The following is a 19,638-nucleotide window of genomic DNA, read 5'->3' on the forward strand; positions in this document are numbered from 1 at the left end:
AGTTGTGGCATGCTACATTGGCGCCTGAGGCATTGTGACATTTGTGGGCCAGCACATTCTTCGGACTGTACTGCTTATTGACACAAACAACACATTTCACTGTGTGCTTTGGTGTACATGTGACAAATAAAGCTACTTTTTAATCTTTAGAATACAACACAGTCAGCACATTGATCGAATATGGTTGGTGCTAATGGTAAGAAATCAATAGGATTAAAGCTCTTAATAGATGAGATTGGATCAAATGAACCAAGGGTTGTTGTCATCTCAACCCATCTTGTGGAAATAATTTCTGGCAAAGAAGCAGATCAAAGGGCTCAAACGACAGGCAAGGGACTGGAGCAGGGGTTCCCAACTTTTTTTATGCCCTGGACCCCTACCATTAACCAAAGTGTCTGTGGACCCCAGTTTGGAAACCCCTGGTCTGGAATCATTTTGTGGCTCTGTCCTCAGAGGTGATGTATCTGGCAGAGTTGCTTCCTTGTGGCTCCAGAGGCACAGGTTCAATTCTGACTTCTGGTGCTGTCTGTATTTTCTGTGACTATAAGGGTTTCTCTCCACAGGTGCTCCAGTTTCTTCCCGTAAACCAAAGACATGCAGGATGGTAGATCAAATTATCCCTATTGCATAGATGGGTGGAGAAATTTGAGGGGGCGGGGGGAGAAAATTGAATGATTCAACTTACCATGTGCTGATATGATGCCAAATTAAACCATTCTGTCAGCACATGATTCATATTCGTCAATTACCTGCATATTTGTTTCTCTATTTAAAAGCTTCTTAGGTGCAAATGCTGTGTTTGGATTAGTGCCATCATCATCATTATATGCCGTGTCGTATGTTGTGGGTGATTATGGTCTTTCTGTGACCATGATCGTTCTTGGCAAACTCTTCTAAAGTAGTTTGCCTTCTGCTGGGTAGTGTCTTTACAAGATGGGAGATCTCAACCATTATCAATACTCTTCAGAGATTGTCTGCCTGGTGTCAGTGGTCACATAACCAGGACTTGTGATATGCACCAGCTGCTCATACGACCATCCACCACCTGCTCCCATGGCTTCACATGACCCTGATCAGGAGGCAAAGCAGGAGCTACACCTTACCCAAGGGTGACCTGCAGGCTAGTAGATGGAAGGAGTGGCTTACATCTCCTTTGGTGGAGACATATCTCTACCCCGCCACCCAGGATTAGTGAGGGAATAACATAAATGGGTGCTGGATGGTCAGCAATGATGTGATGGGCTGAAGGGCCTGTGTCTCTGCTAAATGACTTTGCACCAACCAAACAGTCCAATGTGCAGATGCTCCCACAATGACGTACGATCCTGGGTGGCCTAATTTTGGTGTTAATTCTAACACTTCACGAGGAGGTGGCACCACCTGATTCTCAAGGACAATTAGAAACGGGCCACAAACACAAGTCTTTCCAGTAACACCAAGATCTCAGAAACGAAGGAATAAAAGCAGGGAAGGAGTGGCTGTACCGGTGAGTCAGTCTTGTGGGAATGTGTATGTTATCAGACCACGCTTTAGATAAATTTACCTGATTTCCCCTTCTGAACGTTGGGACTGAAAAGTTGTGTAATTAGAAAAGAACTTTTGCAGCTCGAGTGGTTCCCGGAACACAGAGAAATTAGGTAGTAAGTGTGGGTACCATTGTTGATAATAGACACAAAAGATTCTGCAAATGCTGGAAATCCAGAATAACATACACAAAATGTTGGAGGAACTCAGTAGGTCAGGCAGCATCATAGATATTTTCTTGTGTTACGATGTGTGTGTTCTTTTTTCTCTTTCTCACTATTTTTTATGTACCTTGGTCCCCAGAGGAACATTGTCTCATTTGACTTTATCCATCTAGGGTTTGAATGATAATTAAACTTGATTTGATTTGATTTGAAAAGAACCTATGTTTCAGGCCAAGATGAAGGGTCTCTGCCCAAAACGTTAACTTTTTTTTTCCTTTCCATAGATGCTACCTGACCTGCTGAGTTCCTCCAGCATTTTGTGTGTGTTACTATTCTTGATGAGTAGCCACTGGCAGAAGCCTGTGATGAAACACCAACGGATACTAGCCTTCTTACCTATCACTTGCACTTTGAGCAATTATCAGGTTGTAAAAGCTGCTTTATCATTCCAGATCCTGTTTCTGTATTTAGATGTACAATTGATTCCTTGCCTAAACCTATCTCTAATAACATAGCACATTCTTACAAGACTGACTCACTAGACTCAGCCCCAACCCTGTGTTATGAGCTTACATTACAGGAATAGCACAGATATTGTGCAACTCAAATCGACTGTCATCACGGATGCACCAATGTGTTAGGTGGTGTTTAAGTGCCTTCACACGATAAAGACAGCACACTGGTGTATTTCTTTTCACCTTATTCCTGAGAACATTGACCTTACTGACTTCCTACTTGAGCACCAGACCATTCTTTAACAGAGATTCATCACCTGACCATAACCACTCCTTCCTGGCACTCACCCAGCTGAGGGCTCCTCGGTTGACATGAGACCTACATTTATTTGTTCAGTTCCATGACTCAGTTTCAGATCAAGTTCTTTACTCGTGAACTCTTGATTCTCTAAATAGGATGGTTTCGGGGAACTGACAGACCAGTGCAGGGTGATAGTTCCCTAGAAACATTGCATTAAAAAGCAGAGATAAGCAATTTCCAGTCCGTTTTTTAACATGTTATTTCTGGGAAAATGCCAGACTCTACTGGTCAGCAAGTGAAAAAAAGGTTTTTATATTTCTATCACACAATACCCCAAACTGTTTGACAGCCATTGAAGAGACAGCCTATGTTGAAGAGGCTGAATTTAATTGTGATAGCTTTCTCAGTTTATTTCCTTCATTTAGAACCTGATTACATGTCAGAAAGGGCTGCATGGTAGCTTAGCAGTTAACGCAATACTTTACAGCAGCAGCAGTGACCGGTTCAATTCAGCAGCTGTCTGTAAAGAGGTTGTCTCACGATCTTCGTGACTGTGTGGGTCTCTACCAGGTGCTCCAGTTTCCTCCCACACTTCAAAGGCAGACGGGTTAGTGAGTTGCAGGCAAGCTATGGCAACGCTTGTGTGCTGTCCCCAGCACACACTTCAGACTGCGTTGGTTGTTGATGCAAACCACCCGCTTCACTCTAGGTAAGTGACTAATAAAGCTAAACTAATCCTTATGCAGTATATTTCTACAAAACTCTCTGGTGCAGAGAGCTTATTTAGGGAGAGGGTTTAAAAAGTTTGACTATCACTGACTGGGCTTGAGGCAGATCATACTGAATGGTGACTGGATTAAGGAGTCTGGGACACCACTCTGCTTTTATTTCCTTGGGTACAGCACTTGCCTTTGGGCCAGATGTCTTGGGGACTTCAGGTCACAGTTTACAACAGGATCCACGCTGATGTTAGAGAGAAGAAATGGAAAGGGATGCCCTGGAGGTGTGAAGCACTGTATCATTTCAGGGAGAGAGACGGCAGCACTGAGAGAGGGCTGGGGGGGGGGGGCAGCCCCAAGAAACTGCTGCAATACTGCAGAGGCAGCAGCACAGCACTGGCAACAAGAGGACAGGCAGCACCTGGAAGTTCTTCTGTTTATGCGAGATGTTCACGATATGACAGGTTAAAGAACCAAGTTCTCCTCAAATCCTTTACCACATTGATTTTTCAGTCATCTTATGCTTTCTGACTTACTTGTCTACCGAATAAAACAAGTAAAGAATAAAGACTGGAAACATCTACAGAAAGTGGACAGAGCCTCCCCACCATTGAAACATTTACAAGGTGCGCTGCCACAAGAAAGCAGCATCCATCATCAAGGATTCCCACCATCCAGGACATGCTCTCTTCTCACTACTACCATCATGCAGGAGGTGTACAGGAATCTTAGACCCACATCACCAGGTTCAAGACCAGCTATTACCCTAAACCCTTTTGAACCAGAATGCATAACTTCACTCACCCAAGAATGAACTAACTCCACAACCTAAAGTCTCACTTTTAAGGACTCTACAACTCCTGTTCTCAGTAACTTTTAAAATTTGCACACTTTGTCTTCTTTTGCACATTGGTTGTTTCTCAGTTTTTGTTTATGTACAGTTTTCCATAATTTCTATTGTATTTCTTTATTTTCTTGCAAGTGCCTACAAGAAAATTAATCTCAGGGTAGCAAATAGTGACATATACCACCCTAAATTTACTTTGACTCTATTGTTTTTTTAAAGAGGATTTTGCATAATGTTTGCTCACGTAACAATTCACTTTATCATTGAAAGATAGCAATAAAATTCTGTATAAAATGACAATGGAACTTTAAATTACTACTTACTGAAAAAGTGAGGCTGTCAATATTCACATTCAGTCCTGTGATTCGCTTCAGGTTGTTGTCATGTGACACTACTACTTGTCCATCTTTGGTCATGTGACAGTCGATCTCCAGCATGTCTGTCCTCAGCTGCACAGCACTGAAATAGTTAAACAACAGAAGATGACTTTTATGACCAAGAGTTACAAATGCAGGCTTTTATTTCAAAGTTGGTTGTCGCTGGCATGGTAACGTAGTTAGCGTAACGCTACTACAGCACCAGTGACCAGAGTTCAATTCTGCCGCTCTGTATAAGGAGTTTATATGGTCTCCCTGTGACTGTATGGGTTTCCTCTGGGTGCTCCAGTTTCTTCTCACATTCCAAAGATGCAAGGGGTTAGGTAGGCTAATTGGTCACATGGGTGTAACTGGGCTTGTTGGGATGAAAGGGCCAGTTACTTGTGATGTATTTCTAAAATAACACAATAAAATAATGTTATTAGATAAAGGAGAGTTTTTCATTTCTCCTTTCATCTTGGTGTCTACACAGAGAAATATAATCAGGACAAACCAAGGGTGTGTACTGTTGGGAGAGCAGGATTAAAATTACAGGAAATTTGAACAGGAAGAACAGGAAACTTAAACAGCCCCCTGCAGCCTCTAATGGAGTAGGATTTCACAGCCCAAACAAATTTCTCCTAATCTCTTTTTCCTTCTCAAGATGATGACAATATTTCAATAACTCTGTTAAAGATTCTTAAACCACACAAAGGCCCATGCAAATGTTTTAAATACATTTTGAGAGGGACGGCATAGAGGAAGGAAGCTGGGCACAGGCTCAAGACAACCACACACAGTAAAGACAATGGAGTCTTTCCTCTCTCCCAGTGCTTCACGGGCAGCTGGTTTAGGAACAGCAGCAAGCATCAACAAATGATGCTTAAAGTCGCTGATTTTCTGTGATGGAAGTAGTTTATTCAAAATAAAATGAATAGATTCCCCCATCAGGAATGCAGGCAGTAAATGATAAAATAAATTTATGATAATGTAAACAAAATACTGGGAATTACGTCTGAAAACAAAGCAGTTATACTGAACTTGGACAGAAGTTTGATTAGACCTCACTTGAGTCTGGGAACAGTTCCAACCTTCACATTAGCTGTGGCTCAGTGTGGGACACTCTAGTCTATATCCCTCCATGTTCACATGCCTATCTAAATGCTTTTTCAATAAGACTGTAAAAAATAGGAGTAAATTAGGCCTTTGGCCCATCAAGTCTGCTCTGCCATTCAATCATGGCTGATTTATTTTCCTTAACTAAATATACCCAAAGACTTGGCCTCCACAGCTATCTGTGGCAATGAATTCCAGATTCACCACTTTCTCCCAAAAGAAATTCCTCCTTTTCTCTGTCCTAAAGGGACATCCTTGTGTTCTGAGGCTATGCCCTCTGTTCCTAGACTCCCCTATTATTGGAAGTACCCTCTCCATATCCAATCTATTAGGCCTTTTGATATTCAGTAAGTTTCAATGAGATCTCCCCCACTCATTCTTCACATTCCATCTGGTCAAAGCCCACTACTAAAGCATTGACAACATATGGTGTCTCTGTAACAATCCTCAAATATATTGACCACTTTACACAATTATACACTTGTGTTGTTCTGATTGTTCTCTCTTGCACAATGAATACTTACTTTTTTTGTGTGAATGTTGGGTCTCCATATGGTGGTGGTAGAAGCAGATACGTTAGTGACATTTAAAAGCAGACATCCCACCTTGCAAAAACTCACTTCAGGGAGATAGCACCACCATTTCAGGGAAGTAGCACCTCTGCCACCCCCCCCCCCCCCCCGGTCAACCTCCAAGGGTGTATATAATACTTTGTGCAGTGATTTTGTCTACTCTGTAAACCAAGTTGGGTATATGCAGAAAATGTGACATTAAAATATGTACTTATATTATATTATCATGGAGTCATTTTTTAAAAATTCTGTTACACCTTTAAGCAAATCTACAGGGAGTTTGGCCTCATCACAGAGGACATCAATAGAGTAGCTCCTTAGCAGCCAGCCAGCTAGTTTAAATAACGTTAGCTATGCTAATGAACAAATGACACCTGTTAAACTCACCTCAACATGTCTTTTACATTTTAACCCACCATGGGCAATAGAAAAGTCACTGTTGCAAACAGTGCAGCGAGCAACACTGTCATTATTTTTGAGGTCAACTGTAAAGCCCGCCCACTGAGAAAACTGATAGGTCTACTTAGCACGAAGAGAGACCAATCGGGATGCTCCCTCTCACTCTTGCTCTTCCTCTCCCTCTCAAAAAAAATCGAGTTCCAAGATATTGTAACTAATTTGTGGGCATCAGGGAGCCGCTATCAATATGCGGGAGACTCCCAGAACTTCCGGGAGAGGTGGGATGTCTGTAAAAGACTCCTAGTTAGGACTAGTGAGGTGTGGACATGCTACATTAGTGCCAGAAACATGGCGTTAGTCATTGATGCAAAAGGCACATTTCACTGTACGCTTTGATGTACATGTGGCAAATAAAGCTAATCTCTTTATCTTTGAATTGACATTCAACTTCATTGAAGAGACTGCTGAATATAATATGCCATTGTTGTGATCAGACTGGAGAAGACCATGAGGCAGTTTTGCCTTCTGGTTATTTGAACCCAAGGATCACATCACAGTCTTTCAGGAACTGCTTCTTAACCGTAATTATTTATCTGTTGTAACTGTCGTAAACTGCTATCAGTGGATAGAACCAGTTCTGCTTCCTGGTGAGGTTAACACCAGCCTGCTTCCACAGAACAAACATCAGAAATGAATCAATAATTCTTTTTGATTTAATTTAAACGAGAGGTTGAACAAACTTGGGCTGTTTTCTCTGGAGCAGCAGAGGCTGTGTGGAGCAGACAAGCAGATAAATCTCAAGCTGTATAATTCATACATTCTTTGATAATAAATGCTTTGAATCTTGTCCTGAGAGAGATTTATAAGATTATGAGAGGCACAGATAGAGTCAGACAGTATCCTTTTCCCAGATTTTAAATGTCTAATACCAGAGGGCATGCACTTAAGGTGAGAGGAGGTCATTTTCAAAGAAGATATAAGGGGTAAGATTTTTTTTACACAGAGTGGAATGCACTACCTGGGGTGGTAGAGTTAGATACATTAGAGACTTTTAAGAGACATTTAGATTAGGCGCATGAATGTGAGGGAAATGGAACTATATAGTCATTGTGTAGGCAGAAGATATTAGTATAGTTGACTATTTGATTATTAATTTTATTGGTTTGGCACAACACTGTGGGCTGAAGGGCCTGGTCCTGTGCTGTACTGTTTTTTTATAATGTTCTGGAACAACTCAGTGCATTAAGCAGCATCTGTGAAAGGGAATAGAATGGTCAATGTTTTGGTTTGACACTCTACATCGGACTAGAAAGTTTGACTTTCGTTGATCAACCATGTGGCCAAGCAGGCAGCTACAGGGTGGTAAATGAGCAGAAGGCTGGAATAACTGGGGCTGTAGTAGAAAGGAGATGATGACCAGGTCAATCAACTCACGAATGTACATTCAGGTTGGAGAGATTAACTGAGGATTGCTACGTTGGGTCTGGAATATATGGCGAGACATTTTGGGTGGCCCCCAGCAAATCCCTAGGTGTGATGGTTGTTAACATGGATGACACATTTTAACCGTATGTTTCGATGTACCATGTGATAAACAAATCTGAACCTTAATGCATATAATGCATCTATCAGCTCAGCTAAGAATCTGTGAATTGATCCATGGTTTACACAATTAGAAAGTGAAACTGGATCAGTGATTTACAAATAGCTTAAGTGATTCTTGATTGTGAAAGAGCATTGATCAAATCTGACAAAATGCAAAAAAATCTATCTTAATATGGATACAAAACGTTAAAACTCCAAGTTGTTTGCCACAAATTTGAACTGTTGAAAGCAGAGAAACAGGCCCTTTGGCCCACCCAAACTACAATTCTGCCTTGTCCAATCAACTTGTACCTGGACCATAGCTCTCCATACTCTTTTCATCAATATACTGATCCAAACTTCTCTTAAATACTGCAATCGAACTCACATCCACCACCTCCACTTTACATCCTTCCTGAACTGCAGTGGCCAGAACTGGATACAGTGTCCCAGCTGGGATTTAGAAGGCTTGAAAGAGCTGACTTATAAACAGGAAAGGATCAAGGATCAACTTTTTTCCAGTCCTGATGGAGTCTTGACCTGAAATGTCAACTATTTACTCTTCTATAGATGCTGCCCAACCTGCTGAGCTCCTTCAGCATTTTGTGTGTGTTGTTTTGGATTTCCAACATCTGCAGATTTTCTTGTGTTAAAAATCAACTTTATTTGCCATATACATTTAAATGTATTAGGAATTTATTGTGATTCGTTGGTGCAGCATGCAACAAACTGCAAAAACATTTAACAATTATAAAGAATAAAGGAGTATATAATAAAAAAGTTAGATGTTAAAGTATGAACATGGAAGAAAATGTGCACTAAACAAATAATAGCATGTATTTACAACATAAGCAGCATTATTAAAAGTGGTTAATGTGTTTATAGTGCAGTGACTGAGGTAATATAAGGGGTTGGGGGGGGGGGGAGGTAGCAGAGGCTAACTAGAATGGTAATCAGATTAACTGCCTGGGAAAAGAAACTCAGGATGGTGTGAAGCTTTTGTCTTAAGTCAAGTTAAATCAACTTTTATTGTCATTTCGACCAGAGCTGCTGGTACAGTGCATAGTAAAAATGAGACAATGTTTTTCAGGACCATGGTGTTACATGACACAGTACAAAGAACTAGGCTGAACTACATAATTAAAAAAAACAAGAGAAAGCTACACTAGACTACAGACCTACACTGGACTACATAAAGTGCACAAAAACAGTGCAGGCATTACAATAAATAATAAACAGGACAGTAGGGCAAGGTGTCAGTCCAGGTCTCGGGTATTGAGCAGTCTGATAGCTTGGGGGAAGAAACTGTTACATAGTCTGGTCGTGAGAGCCTGAATGCTTCACAGCCTTTTCCCAGACGGCAGGAGGGAGAAGAGATTGTATGAGGGGTGCATGGGGCCCTTCATAATGCTGTTTCCTTTTTCCTGCCCACTTTGTCCTGGAGTGATAGTTGACTGCAGCCAATTACTTTTTCAGCTGACCTGACAGTTTCTGTAAATTTTGAGAGGATGCTGCATCATGTCAGAAAGTAACGTGGAATAAACTTCCCACAGAGGGATGTGATCTACTCTCAGTGGCCACTTTACATCTAACCTCCTGCTGCTGTAGCCCATCAACTTCATGACTCGATGTGTTGTGTATTCAGAGATGCTCTTCTGCACACCACTGTTGTAACATGTGGTTATTTGAGTTACTGTCAGCTTGAACCGCTCTGTTCACTCTCCCCTAACTTCTCTCATTAACAAGGTGTTTTCACCTTCAGAACCGCCACAATATGCTTTTTAAATTTTTTTGCACCATTCTCTAGAGATTGTTGTGCATGAAACCCCAGGAGATCAGCAGTTTCTAAGATACTCAAACCACCATCTCTTGTACAAATCCATGGTCAAAGTCACTTGGATCACATTTCTTCCCCATTCTGATGTTTGGTCTGAACAACAACTGAATCTCTTGACTATGTCTGCATGCTTTTATGCATTGAGTCGTTGCCACGACTGGCTGATTAGATATTTGCATTAACGAGGTAGCCATCGTTAATAGTAGCCACTAAGTGCATGTCATTGGTTAACAGGATCAGATCAAAGGCCACAAGTATGACCCACAATCTCATTTCTAGAACCCAGCACTGGAGTGGGATAGTTAAGCTACAGAACATGGGATAGAAAGAGGAACATCTTGAACAGAAAAAGGAAAAACTGGTTTCACTGGTTGATGTGAGAAATATCCATTTTTGATGAGAGCACGCTGTATCTGTTTTGTTTTAGGTAAACAAAACACTGTATCCAAACAGAAGATGAAGGATCTAGGATAGTTGGTTAAACTTGTTCCAAGCTAAAATTGCATGTTAAATAAAAGGAAAAGCTTACGTGTTTCATGTCTTCAGATATGTCTTGTAGTGCTATATCACCAATTAACTACATTTAACTTTCAGTTTCATATTATGGAAAAGTTCCACAGACACAGACGAGATTCTTCTGATGTTGGAAATCTTGAGTACCACATACAAAATGTTAGATGAACTCAGCAAGTCAGCCAGCATCAATGGAGGCAAATAAACACTAGTCCTGAGGAAGGGTCACGGCCCCAAACATCAATTGCTTATTTCCTTCCATAGATGCTGCCTGACTTGCTGAGTTACTCCAGCATTTTGCGTGTGTTGATCGGAAAGGTATCATCAGTACATTTTATACATGTCCGAATGTAGGCAATCATATTATTTCAGAGTATCTGTCCTGGGACTTGCACAAAAGTGCCATCACAAAGAAGGCTCAACAGCACCTCTACTTTCTTAGAAGTTTGCATAGATTTGGTATGTCATCTAAAACTTGGACAAACCTTCATAGATGCACAGTGGAGAGTATCCTGACTGGTTGCATCATGGTCTGGTATGGAATTATCAATGCCCTGGAATGGAAAAGTCTATAGAAAGTGATGGATACAGCCCAGTTCATCACAGGCAAATCTCTCCCCACCACAGAGCATATTTACTAGGAGTGTTGCTACGAGAAAGCTGCATCCATTATTAAGGAGTCCCACCATTCTGGCATAGTTCTCTTGTCAATTCCACCATCAGGTAGGAGGTATATGAGCCACCATGTTCAGGAACAGTTATTACCCTACAACCTGAGCTAGCATGGATAACTTCACTCACCAGAACTCTGAACTGACTGACGACCTACAGACTGACTTTGAAGGACTCTACAACTCATGTTCTCAGGATTATTTTCTTTTTATTTGCTCAATTTGTCTTCTTTTAAACATTGGTTGCTTGCCAGTCTTGGTTACATAGTTTTTCAAGAATTCTATTGTATTTCAATACTTTTGTGTAAATCCCCGTAACATCTTGCAGAATGTTCAGGTGCTTTGTTCAAGCTGGAATTCAGATGTTACCCTCACAGATTCCCTGCTCCTCAACAGCTGCCTGGGAGCTCCCTTCAAGGGGATTGGTTTAATTGCCGAGAACTTGGTGCTTACAAACCAGTTTTGTACAAACCCTGAGATTGTTATACTTTGGTACAAATGGTGTACCAAAACATAATTAATAGCTTCTGGTCCTGAACAATAATTTTGCAAATGATATCCATAATTCTCCCAAATAAATATTTTTGAATAAAATAAACTTCAAAGCTTTGATATAGCTTCCATCTTAGTCATGTATATTTCCTAATACTTTATAAACTATTTAAAATATTAGTTAAAAATAGCATGTCTGTCCCTTCTTGATTTGCTGTCTGTGAGAATTATTCAATGTGATTGGCTGTGTAGACAAACTAAAGGTTTAACTCTGTGCCAAATGCCAAGCACCCCATTAAATTGACAACTTGCAGCAACATCAGTAAAGGAGGAAGTGTATGCCCCGGAGAGTGGCAGATTGTAGAACTGGAGTAGAACTTGAATCCACCACTCAATAAGCCATGTAGGTTATATCATGTTGTTTTTACACATTTTGACCAATGATACTAGACCCCAAAATGCCCAGCTCAGACAACTGTTGGAATATGAGTAACAGGATGCCAACTAATCTAATGGCCAGAAACTACAATACTCCCATACCATACCAGGTGGCAGCCCTGTTCTAGTCTCTAAACTGAACACCAGCCTCAATCAGTGGCTGAGGGTCACAGAAAATGGGGTTCTTAAAAATTTCACCAGAATCTACTGAGTCAGTAGAATAACTACAGATAAAATGTCTTACACACACAAAATACTGGAGGAAAACAGCAGAGCAGACAGGAACTATGGAGAGGGATAAATAGTCAACATTTTGGGTCAAGACTCCAGTCCTGATTAAGAGTCTCAGCCTGAAACATCCACTCTTTGTGCTTTATTCAGTATTTTCAGCATCTGCAGAATCTCTTGTACTTAAGATAAAATCTGTCCCTAAAAAACAGCCATTGTAAATAGTTGCTGTTTGTGCCTAATCTCATCATGTGCCTATTTAATCCCATGCCACATTCTTCAGAGTTAAGACACATGATGTATGTGTTTCTCAGGAGACACTCATTCATTTCATCTAGGTTTGGAAGACAAACACTTTGCAGACCTCCTCTTTTCTGACCACCCTCATTTAAATGGTTCAGTGCAGCTCCAGTTTCCCTCTCCTAGACAATTCTGGAGACATGCTCTTCCACGTCATCAAGACAAAAGGCCTTCAAGACAGGGGGAAGCAAAGGGGAAAGGGGCTGTTTCTGTGTCTCTTGTGAACTCTCTTCACAATGCAGCTGATGCCTAAGCAGCAATTGCTCATAAGAGCAAGATAGTAGCGATTTGCAGACAAATAAAAATTGCAGGCAAATTCACAAAACTAATAGATTCTCTCATAGATGTATTGCTTCTGAACTGTGATTATTGAAGTCTGCAGCCTGTAATTTCCCTTTTTGGTGAAGTAGACTCTGGAGAGTGCAGGTATGGTGGGGGTGGCCATTGTCGGGGGTGGACACTGCATCAAGGCCTGACAGCAGAAGACAGACCTGTGCTCTGCTTCATTACTCTGCACTGAGCAAGATTAAAATGGTCAAGGACAACAGCAGAAAACAAACAGGTGTTCAGTACCATCTGCCTGTGTTTGACCGGCCTTTCTTTCTTCTCGTTTCTACTGTTGAGTAGAAATGCAGGAGTCTTGGGTCCCATGGCGTCAGATTCGAGAATAGTTGTTGCCCTGCAGCCATTGGGCTCCTGGACCAGCTTTACTTGCTTCACTGCTGAACAGACTCCTTAGCTGTGCACTCACTTTCAGGGACTCTGCAGTTCATGTTCCATGTGTATTTGTTCACTTTTCTTTTACTATTTGCGTGATTTGTCCTCTTTTGGAAATTGGATATGTGTTGGTCTTGGTGTGTGTGCTTTTTAGTGAATTCTATTGTTTCTTTATTTTGTGAGAACTTGCAAGAAGATAAAACTCAAGGTTGTAACTGACATACATACAACAATCAATCATAAATTTGAACTTCGAATTGCTGACAAGAGGTAGTGGAAACCAACTTGATCATAGGAAATATAAAAGTTAAATGAACCATAATGCCTCAGTTTACCCACAAAACCAGCCAATTAAAGACACTAATCAACTAATACTTTGCACCTTCCAGTCAGGAAAACTGCTGCAGATAACACTGTGGCTGACATTCTTGTATACTACTGAAGGCTCCCTGCACAAGAGGTCTAACATTCCACTGCACAACTTAAACAGAGGGTTTGTCTCACCTTCATCTAGATTGGTATTAGTTTATCATCATCACATATACCAAAATACAGTTAAAAACTCATCTTACATAAAATTCATACAGATTAAATCATTACACAGTGCATTGAGATGGAATAAGGTAAAACAATAACAATGCAGAATAAAGAGTAAAAGCTGCATAGAAGGTACAAGATCATAACGAGGTAGACTGTGAGGCTATAAGTGTCCTTCTAAAGGCTGATTTATACTCGTGCGTACGGGTTACACCGCTTTTCTTGAGCCTGGTGGTACATGCTTTCTGGCTTTTGTACTTTCTGCTTGTTGGGAAAGGGGAGAAAAGAGAATGTACGGGGTGGGTGGGATCTTTGACTACGCTGGCTGCTTTACTGAAGTAGCAAGAAGTACAGACAGATTCATAGAGGGAAGGCTGATTCTTGATTTGTGCTGAGCTGTGGTCACAACTCTCTGCAGTTTCTTGTGGTCATGTGTAGAGCAGTTGCCATATTCAGTGATTATGCACCCAGAAAGAAATCTTTCTATGGTGCATTGATAAAAAAATTGGTAAGAGTTGACGAGGACATGATGGATTTCTTTAGCTTCCTGAGAAAGTAGAGGTGTTGGTGAGCTTTCTTGGCTGTGACATCAACATGACTGGACCAAGACAGGCTATTGACGTTTACCAATTGCTACAGGATGCAGCATATCTGGATGAAGGGTCTTGACACAAAATATTGACTGTTTATTTGCCTCCATAGGTGCTGCTAACCTGCTGAGTTCCTTGAACATGTAGCTCTGTAGCAATCTCTTTTTGGGAGAGAGGGAGGAGACCTTGTCTATTGGTTTCATTAAACAACCACCAAAACAGAATAGATTATCCATTTATCTAATTGCTGGCTGGCTATGGGATCCAGCTATGTATAATTGTCTGTGATGTTGCTTACAACACAGTAAACTTAGATAATCCTGCTCTGTTGGGTGAAACCAGATTGTTAGGTTTTCCTATCTGCTAGATATTACTCCTACCAAAAACCGGACGTATTAAATTGACGTTTTTAAAAATTATACACAGTAGCAATAATACATTTTCCAGTGAGTAAGGCAAACTAAGTGGATGGGCAGGAAGCTCAACACCAAACCACTGAGTTTTATCAACAATCAGAAAGCAGATTTTTAAGTTTTGCTATGCCTTGATAATCAGAAGCACTGTGCAATAAGACCATAACATATAGAAGCAGAATTAGGCCATTCAGCCAATTGAGTCAGTTCCACCATTTGATTATGCCTTTTCCCAGTAATCTTTGATGCCCTTACTAATCAAGAAGTTATCAACTTCTACTTTAAATATATCCAATGACTTGACCTCCACAGCCTTCTGTGACCATGAATTCCATAGATTCACCGCCCTGTAACTAGAGATTCCTCATCTTTTCTGTTCTAAAGAGACATCCTTCTATTCTCAGGCTGTGTCCTCTTTTCCTAGATTCTCCCATTATAGAAAACATTCTCTCCATGTCCACTCTATTTAGGCTTTTCAATATTCAGTAGGTTTCAATGAGATCCCCATTCATTCTTCTAAATTCAAGTACAGACCTAGAGCTATCAAAAGCTCACGTCAACTCTTTCATTCCCGGACTAATTCAGGGACCTCCTCTGGTCCCTCTCCAGTGCCAGAACATCCTTTCTTGAATTCGGGGCCTAAAACTGCTCACAGTACTGAGTGTAAAAAAAATATACAATTTATGTTCTTCATAGTTAATTTTTGATTTTTATAAAGCTTAAATGTTGTTGCATTTCTCTTCAAGAAAAAAGTTGATTCTCAAATTAGGTGGCTGAGTGAATGAGCAAATTTGAATTTCAAGTTAATCCTTTAGGGAACAACAATGCCAAGGGTTCAGTCATACAAAAATCTCACCTTTCTGGTTGAAAGGTTTTATTGTTCAGAGAGTGAAAGGGTGAGTGAAGTGACAGACAAATCTCCACATTGATTCAAGTGGGTCCAGTTCAGCAGAGGCCAGGCTGGAGGTCAGGAACATCAAATGGACAATCGTTCACTCTCTGCATAACTCAGTATATTGGCTTTTGATACACTTCTAGTTTTCACTTGAGGCTCAGTAGTGGTGGGGGGATGAAACAGGGAAGCATGTATTTGTTACTGGCCAGTCTCACATACGAAAAGGGACTGACCCCAGACTGAGTTTGTAACATCAGTAAGTTTAAACGTCTGAAATTTACAAGACAGTTTTATATAGAATATAGACTCACTGGTATCAGAGACGTGCAAAGCTTAAAGGCAAGAACTTAGGTAGACTTCTATCTAATAAAACCCTTTTCTCATTACTATCACTAGGGAGGAGGTACAGGAGCCTGCAGACCAACATTCAGTATTTTAGGAACAGCATCTTCCACTTTTCAATCAGGAATTCTGAATGGTGCATGCTACCTTGCAATTCTGCTTTTGCACTATTTATTTTTATTATAACTATTTTTTATTTTTATTGTAAAGTAATTTATGTCTTGCGCTGTATTTCTCCAACAAAAGAAAACATTTCACAACAATATGTCAGAGAAAATAAATCTGATTCTGATTATGCTTGATTTCAGATTCAGCAATATAGAAAATTTTGGCAAATACAAGGAAATCTACAGATGCTGCCTGACCTGCTGCGTTCCACCAGCATTTTGTATGTGTTGCTAGAAAAATTTGGCCATGATTTAGCTGGAACATCAAGGCTGCATGAGGGATGGAAAGGAAATTTACTGGGATGGGCACCGAGAATGAGAGGTTTCCGTAACATGTAGGTCTTGCATCTGTTGACTGATAAGCACCAAAATAACATCTATAAGGGCATGCTGGGAGTGTCCTTTCTCTCTCAATGGTTAGAATCTATGCCAGCTGCAAAGGCTAAACAATGCAGAATTTACATTCTTACTCATTTTGCTTCGGCAAAGCTACCAATGCTTCAAACTAAATTTTATTATCGAAGTATGCTTATGTTACCAGATACCACCAGCTACAACTGCCAAGAGGGCAGCACAGTAGTATAGTGGTTAGCGCAATCGCTTTACAGTGCCAGTGATCAACAATTGGGGTTCAATTCCCTCTGCTGTCTGTAAGAATTTGGCATGTTCTTCCTGTGACTGCCTCAGTTTCCTCTGCGTGCTCCAGTTTTCTCCTATATTCCAAAGATGTGTGGTTAAGATTAGTAAATTGTGGGCATGCTATGTTTGGTGTGGAAGTGTGGGAACACTAGCATAATCCTCTGAATTGACTTGATGCCAATGATGTAGTTCACTGTATGTTTTGATATATACTCAGTGTCTACTTTATTGGGTACATCTGCTCATTAATGCAAATATCTAAACAGCCAATCATATGGCAGCAACTCAATGCATAAAAAGATACAGACATGGTCAAGAGATTCAGCTGTTATTCAGACCTAACATCAGAATGGGGAAGAAATGTGATCTAAGTGACTTTGATTGTGGAAAGATTGTTGGTGCCCGACAGAGTGGTTTGAATGTCTCAAAAATTGCTTATCCCCTGGGTTTTTCCACACACAACAGTCTCTAGAATTTATAGGCAATGGCATGAAAAACTAAAAACTAAAAGCAGCAGTTCTGTGGGTGAAAATGCCTTGTCAATGAGAGAGGTCAGAGGACAAAGCCAGACTGGCTCAAGCCGACAGGAACATAGAACATTGAAGAGTACGGCATGGGAACAGGCTGTTTGGCCCACAATGTTGAGCTGAACCAGCTAAAAAACAAATCAAAAACACCCAAACACCAATCCCTCCTACCTACGACATCCCTATATCCCTCCATCTTTCTTACATCCATGTGCCTTTCCAAACATCTCCTAAAAGCCTCTAATATACTTGCCTCCAGTACCATACCAGCCAGCTGACTCTGAGTAAAAAATGTACCCCTCACATCCCCCTTGAACCTACCATCTCCCCTTCAAATCATGCCCTCTGGTATTAGACATTTCAACTCTGGGAAACAGATACTCTCTGTCCACTCCATCTATGCCTCTCATAATCTTGCAAACTTCTATGAGATCTCTCTCAGTCTCTAGTGCTTCAGAAATAACAAACTGAGTTTATCCAGCCTCTCATCATCATGCCTGCTAAACCAGGCAGCATCCTGGTAAATCTCTTCTGCACTCTCTCCAAAGCCTCAACATCCTTCCTATAGTGGGGCGATCAGAACTGTATGCAATACTCCAGATGTGGTGCAGTAACTCAAATAACCATGTGTTACAACAGTAGCGTGCAAAACACGTTGGACTTTGTAGTAGATGAGCTGGAGCAGCAAAAGACCAAAATAGACAATAGACAATAGGTGCAGAAGTAGACCATTCGGCCCTTCGAGCCTGCTCCGCCATTTTGAGATCATGGCTGATCAATCACTATCAATACTCTGTTCCTGCCTTGTCCCCATATCCCTTGATTCCCCTATCCATAAGATACCTATCTAGCTCCTTCTTGAAAGCATCCAGAGAATTGGCCTCCACTACCTTCCGAGGCAGTGCATTCCAGACCCCCACAACTCTCTGGGAGAAGAAGTTTCTCCTTAACTCTGTCCTAAATGACCCACCCCTTACTCTCAAACCATGCCCTCTGGTACCGGACTCTCCCAGCATCTGGAACATACTGCCTGCCTCTATCTTGTCCAATCCCTTAATAATCATATGTTTCAATCAGATCCTCTCTCAATCTCCTTAATTCCAGTGTGTACAAGCCCAGTCTCTCTAACCTTTCTGCGTAAGACAGTCCAGACATCCCAGGAATTAACCTCGTGAATCTACACTGTACTTCCTTAACCCTGGAGACCAAAACTGTACACAATACTCCAGGCGTGGTCTCACCAGGGCTCTGTACAAATGCAAGAGGATTTCCTTGCTCTTGTACTCAATTCCCTTTGTAATAAAGGCCAACATTCCATTAGCCTTCTTCACTGCCTGCTGCACTTGCTCATTCACCTTCAGTGACTGATGAACAAGGACTCCGAGATCTCTTTGTATTTCTCCCTTACCCAACTCTACACCATTCAGATAATAATCTGCCTTCCTGTTCTTACTCCCAAAGTGGATAACCTCACACTTATTCACATTAAACGCCATCTGCCAAGTATCTGCCCACTCACCCAGCCTATCCAAGTCACCCTGAATTCTCCTAACATCCTCATCACATGTCACACTGCCACCCAGCTTAGTATCATCAGCAAATTTGCTGATGTTATTTTTTATGCCTTCATCCAAATCATTAACGTAAATGGTAAACAGCTGTGGTCCCAATACCGAGGCCTGTGGCACCCCACTAGTCACCACCTGCCATTCCGAGAAACACCCATTCACCGCTACCCTTTGCTTTCTATCTGCCAACCAGTTTTCTATCCATGTCAATGCCTTCCCCCCGATGCCCTGAGCTTTGATTTTACCCACCAATCTTCTATGTGGGACCTTATCAAATGCCTTCTGAAAATCGAGGTACACTACATCCACTGGATCTCCCCCCGTCTAACTTCCTGGTTACATCCTCGAAAAACTCCAACAGATTAGTCAAACATGATTTACCCTTGGTAAATCCATGCTGGCTCGGCCCAATCCTATCACTGCTATCTAGATATGCCACTATTTCATCCTTAATAATGGACTCTAGCATCTTTCCCACCACCGATGTCAGGCTGACTATGGCTCCATAGTTTCCCCTGTTCATCTGCAACACTGACACCTCCGAGCTGCCCTTATCCTTCTCAAATTGCAGATAAAAGCTTATCATATTGTGATCACTACCTCCTAATGGCTCCTTTACTGCGAGATCGCTTATCAAATCCTGTTCATTACATAACACTAAATCCAGAATAGTCTTGTCCCTGGTCAGCTCTCGTACAAGCTGTTCCAAGAATGCATCCCGTAGGCA

General features: G+C 41.2%; 1 protein-coding gene across 1 annotated transcript in view; it reads right to left on the minus strand.

Annotated features, from left to right (window-relative positions):
• Positions 1–19,638, minus strand: part of gdpd1 (glycerophosphodiester phosphodiesterase domain containing 1) — an 80,783-nt gene that overhangs the window by 23,393 nt on the left and 37,752 nt on the right. Inside the window, exon 3 of the mRNA XM_073053153.1 lies at positions 4,334–4,469. Coding sequence (XP_072909254.1) covers positions 4,334–4,469 — 136 coding nt within the window. The remainder of the gene's footprint in view (positions 1–4,333; positions 4,470–19,638) is intronic.

The sequence above is a fragment of the Hemitrygon akajei genome, chromosome 8 (genome assembly GCF_048418815.1).
Source record: "Hemitrygon akajei chromosome 8, sHemAka1.3, whole genome shotgun sequence".
Taxonomy (NCBI): domain Eukaryota; kingdom Metazoa; phylum Chordata; class Chondrichthyes; order Myliobatiformes; family Dasyatidae; genus Hemitrygon; species Hemitrygon akajei.